Consider the following 5,506-nt stretch of genomic DNA (forward strand, 5'->3'; position numbering starts at 1 on the left):
TTAGTATAGATGAAATATATATGAAAAAAGATAATAATAATAATAATAATAATAATAAAAGTAAATCAAAATATATGGATGCTTTAATTAATAGTGCAAAGAGGAGAGCATTAGAAAAAGAAATATTAATTCAAAAAAAACTAAAAATTGATACTAAAAAAGAGGAAAAAGTATTTATAACTAATGCTTATAAAAAAAAAATGATGGATAGAGAATTAATTAAAAAAGACATAGAAGAAGAGCAAAAAGAAAATATGAAAGATACTCAATCTAATTATAACTTAAACTCATTTTTAAAAAATATGAGTATTCCATTGAATTATAATAGAAATAACAGAAAACCTTACTATGATAGTACCAATCTAAGTGATTATGAAAAGTTTTAAATTTTACATAAATTCATATTTGTTTTTCAAAAAAAAGAAAAATTAGAAACAAAAAAATTTTTAGTATATTTTTTTTTTTTTTTTTAAATAAGAAAAACAAAGTTGTAAACAAAAAAAAAAATGAAATTATTAAGAATTGAAGTATATATAAAATTTAAAAAAATTAAAAAAAATTTTAAATATAAAAAGTAGCTTAAAAAATATAAATAATAATATTTAAAAAAAATAAAAGATCAATTGTATTTTTATTTTACATAATTATTATTTTTTTTTTTTTTTTTATATATTATAAATAGTTTAATTTTTATTTTCTTTATATAAAATTTTTACAAGAATATAATTCTTCCATGGACCAATTCTATATCCTAATGGTTGGATTCTAACAACGTCACCAACTTTTGCTTCACTTTTTTCATCATGTGCCCAAATTTTTTTTGTATATCGAAAAGTCTTTTTATATCTAACAACATACATATATCTAATAAGAAAAAAAAAAAAAAAAAAAAATTAAGAAAATTTTATTCAATTCAAATTTGTTATAAGTGAATATGTAATATTTATATAATTTTGCAATATAAATGTAATTTATATTTAATATTTTTCTTTCTTATTATTAAGGAACTCTTTCTATTTTTTATATACATTTTTGTATATAAAATGATACTTTTTTACTTTTTTTTTTTTTATTTTAAAATTATCTTAACCTATCACAAGCCACTCTTATACTTTTCGGATGCTTGTCATTAATAACATAGCCAATCATTTCATTATTTGCTAAATTATTTTTAATAACTTTATTAAAAAAAAAAAAAAAAATAATGAAATAAAATAAATATATAAACATTTTTAATATTTTTTCACCATCTAATGTTCTAATTACAATACACATATATTTAAGGAATTACATGTTCTTAGATATCCCGCTGTAGCTCTTTGCCAAGCTTTATAATGCCAATAAGAATGTATTATATTTAACTTAATCATTTTTAATTTTTACATTTTTCAAAAATATATTTTTTTAACGTAAATTGTATCTAAAAAAAAAAAAAATAAAATAAATAAATAGAATAAAATAAAATAATGGTATATAATAACACAATTTTTTAAAGAGAGCCTACAAGTAAATATAATATTATATGCATATATATTTAAAAATATTAATATTTTAACTTAAAAATATTTCAATATATATTAAAAAAAAATAAAATCTATAATATATTTATAAAGTTTCAGAAGTACATATACAAAGAGAATTTTTATATGTGTAGATAATTTATGTTTGTAAATTTCTTTTTTATATCAACATTGAAATAAAAAAAAATAATAATAATAATAATAATAATAATAATAATGGGAAAAAACTCATATAAAGATTATAAAAATATTATTAAAATAAATAATGAAATATATTAAACTATTACTAAATATTTTCTAATTTTTATGCTACTCCCTCAAATATAAATAAGGAACAAACTATTTCAGAATTTTGGTAAATATGAATATATAAATGATATATATATCTGAAAATTTTTTAAAAATATAAAATAAAATTTTGTATTTTAATATTTTAAACTTCAAATATTATATATTTTATTAAAATTCATTTTAATAGAAATTATTTTCATTTAATTAATAAAAAAAAAAGTAAAAAAATACGAAATATTTTTTTTTTAATGAGGCCAAAATTATTCAACTAGCAAAATTATAAATTCAAATAAAAAAAAAATTGTTCTACATTTTAAAAATTTTTTTTTTTTTTTTTTTTATTAAAGTTAAAACATTTTTATAACAGTTATTTTTTTTAAAAAAATAAAATAAATAAATATATTTATATCTTAAAACATTGATAGATTTTTTATTAAAAAAGAATAAAGGAAAAACACTTCAATATATAATTCCATATTTATTACGTTTTTCATTTTTTTATAGAAGTGTTTAAAAAGAAAATTCTAATTTCATAATATTTTATATATATTATATATATATATATAAATATATGATTTTTTATTTTTATTTTTTTTATTTATTTAATTAATTTTTTCTTTTTTTTTTTTTTTGGGATTTTTGTTTTTTTTTTTTTTTTTTTATCTGTTTATTATTAGGATTAAATAAAAAAATCTTATTCAAAATGTTTTATCCTGGTATGTTTAGAGAAAAACCAAAAGATTTGCTTTCAGATAAATGGAAGATTATTTTAAGGGTGTCAGGATTTCTTGTCTCTTGTTATTTAATATGTTATCATGGAGAATTGTTTGATATACCTGAGCACAATAAATTATCTTAAGATTTTTTTTTTAAAAAAAAGAAAAAAGAAGAAATATAAAAAAAACATATAAAATAAGTTAATAAGATGGATGGAAAGAAACAAATAAAAAAAAAAAAAAATTATAAAATATTTCATGGAAAAATTAAAGATATAATTTAAGTTGGATACATGAAGAATATTTTCATATATATTAAAAAAAAAAAAAAAATACATAAAAAAAGTATACTAAGAATTATAATATTTTATTTATTTTTTATAAAATTTACAGAAAAATAAATTTATATAAAAATTTTCATATTAATGAAATTTGACTTTTTTTAATTTCAAGTTTTAATTAGTTTCTTCATGTTTTGAAATACAAAAAATATTGTCTTTTTTATTTAAAGATTTTTAAAGTTATGTTTTTGTAAAAAAAAAAACAAAGGTAAAAATACTAATGAAAACTTATTAAAAAAAAAAAAATAATATTAATAAAAATATTTTTACAAATAAGAAAATTAAATATTATTAAAAAATTATTATGTATATTAAACAACACTAAAATATATATATATATATATATAATATAGTAATTTTTACATATATGTATATATATGTATATAATTATATAAACTATTATAAAAATAAACAAATAAGTAAATGATATAAAAGAAATATGTTAGCATATAATGCTATTAAAAAACTAATTCATTAATTTTTTATTTAAATAAAAATTTATGAAAATATTATGAAAATATTATGAAAATATTATGAAAATATTATAAAAATATTATGAAAATTTTATGAAAATATTATGAAAATTTTATGAAAATTTTATGAAAATTTATATTTTTGAACGCACTGAAAAAAATATTTATATATTTCATCATAACTAGTTTTTAATAAAACTTCTTCACTTAAATAATTATAAATATGCTTAGAAAGATCTTTATATATTTTTTTTGATTGTGAACATTTTAATTTTTCAATTATAGCTATAACATCAAAATGTAAAACTTTCGATAATCTTGAAAAATATTTATGTTTATAAAAATGTTGCAATTTTTTAATTTTTTCAAATATAACATTAAAGGAAAAATAAATATGTATAATACGTGGGCTACTAAATAATTTTAATAAATTTTTGTACTTTATGTAAAATCCAAATAAAAATATACTCTCTTGAGAAAATATTCCTTTATCATCACATAATAGTAATGGGCGAATTACAAATTTATAAAAATTTAAACTAAAAGAAAATATAAAATTATTTACCAATTTCTTCTTTAATGTCTTTCTATGATTTTGTAAGTTGTTACTAACTTTTTTAAAGAATGTAATATATTTATCTTTAAAAAAGAAATAATTACATATACAAAAAAGACTCCTTGGTAATTTAAAAGTTTTATTTATTATGTTGAGTTTTTTTAACAAATCATAATCTTTTTTTATAGCCTCAAATATAGTACTTAAATTTAATCTATAATCAAGTAATTTAACACAATCATCACAAAATATATGCGTTTTTCGAATAATTGAAAATTCATTATCATTCTTTTCATAATATAATGTATTATTACATTTTCTTCTTTTTGCTGTATATTCATAGTCTTCATTGTTATTAATATTATTAAAATGATTTTCATAACTATCATTAATATTATTATAATCATCATCATTAATTTCGTTAAAATAATTTAATAACTTTTTGTTTGACACACATAAATCAAAATTTTCTGAAAAAACACATGTAGAATTTACGTCCACTTTAATATTACAAAAACAACAAATTGCATTTAAAGAATATTCAAAATAAATAGAAATCCAAGGAACATCAAAAAAGGAATAATAATTTCCTTTAAATTTAAAAATTTGAAAAATATCAAAATGTAATTTATTATTTCTATTAACAGGCATATTTTTTTTAATATTAAAAAAGGTATCCAATTCCTTCTTTATGTCTATTATTTCGTTACTCAAATGTAGATATAACCAATATTTATAAAAATCTTTATATTTATCTTTTTCATTATCATAATTCAAATTTCTTTTTATTTCATGAACAGCCATATAATTTTGTTTGTTAATTTCATAAAAATTGGTTCTTTTTTTCATATTATTATTAGAATGAAGTAAAATACTTTCATTATTTTCAAGAATATTTGTATCATCTGTATAATTTTTCACAATATCAACATTTTTTTTATCTATAATAATGTTTTCTCCATTATATTTATCAAATAGATATTCATCATTTTCATCATCATATGTAATAATATTTGTTTCTTCTTCTACTTCGTCTATACCTAAATTTGTACTTTCATATGTATCTACATAATTACTATCATTTTTGTTTTTATATTCACCTAAATCTTTTCCTGTATTTTGTATATATAATAATGATAAGCATTCTCTCATAAAATAAAAATTTGTTTTTACATTAATTCTCAATGATATAATTAAATTTTGAACTTCTACAATATTCAAAAATTCAGTTATTTTAAATATTATAATTTCATTATGAAGTAAATCCTTTAGATTCATTTCTATGAAGTATTATAAAAATTCTTTATATTTTTATGCATTAATATAATTGATTTATTTGAGAAAATGCATTAAAAATAATAGATATATCATTTCTTTATTCTTACAATTTTATTTCATTTTTTTTTTTTTCTTGAAAATTTCGATATTTATATTTTATACTTATTTAATTTTTGAATGTTTACTATTTTTAAATATTTTTTTTTATTGTAAATTATTTATTCTTTCTTTATTCCTTAATTTTTATGTATTAATTTTATTTTATTTTTTTATATTTATCTTTATCTTTATTTTATTTACTTTTTTTTTTTTTTTTTTTTCTTATCTATAC

General features: G+C 15.2%; 4 protein-coding genes across 4 annotated transcripts in view; 2 read left to right on the forward strand and 2 right to left on the reverse strand.

Moving 5' to 3' along the window:
- PGAL8A_00171500 (conserved Plasmodium protein, unknown function) overlaps positions 1–386 on the forward strand; it is a gene marked incomplete at both ends in the record, with an annotated part of 894 nt that extends 508 nt beyond the window's left edge. The window contains one exon of the mRNA XM_028670037.1: positions 1–386. This exon is cut by the window's left edge and continues 508 nt beyond it. Within this exon, the coding sequence (XP_028526829.1) occupies positions 1–386 (386 nt within the window).
- A 297-nt stretch (positions 387–683) lies between these two features.
- On the reverse strand, positions 684–1,370 carry PGAL8A_00171600 (mitochondrial ribosomal protein S17 precursor, putative; the record flags this gene model as incomplete). Its single annotated transcript, XM_028670038.1, has 3 exons — positions 684–864; positions 1,091–1,178; positions 1,292–1,370. 3 exons carry the CDS (start codon positions 1,368–1,370, stop codon positions 684–686), a joined length of 348 nt encoding a protein of 115 aa, XP_028526830.1.
- A 1,144-nt stretch (positions 1,371–2,514) lies between these two features.
- On the forward strand, positions 2,515–2,670 carry PGAL8A_00171700 (conserved Plasmodium protein, unknown function; the record flags this gene model as incomplete). Its single annotated transcript, XM_028670039.1, has 1 exon — positions 2,515–2,670. The coding sequence occupies one exon, from the start codon at positions 2,515–2,517 to the stop codon at positions 2,668–2,670; it is 156 nt and encodes a 51-aa protein (XP_028526831.1).
- A 795-nt stretch (positions 2,671–3,465) lies between these two features.
- On the reverse strand, positions 3,466–5,175 carry PGAL8A_00171800 (conserved Plasmodium protein, unknown function; the record flags this gene model as incomplete). The annotated part of the gene is made up of 1 exon (XM_028670040.1): positions 3,466–5,175. One exon carries the CDS (start codon positions 5,173–5,175, stop codon positions 3,466–3,468), a length of 1,710 nt encoding a protein of 569 aa, XP_028526832.1.
- Between the last annotated feature and the right edge of the window lie 331 nt (positions 5,176–5,506).

The sequence above is a fragment of the Plasmodium gallinaceum genome, assembly GCF_900005855.1.
Source record: "Plasmodium gallinaceum strain 8A genome assembly, contig: PGAL8A_v1_66, whole genome shotgun sequence".
Taxonomy (NCBI): domain Eukaryota; phylum Apicomplexa; class Aconoidasida; order Haemosporida; family Plasmodiidae; genus Plasmodium; species Plasmodium gallinaceum.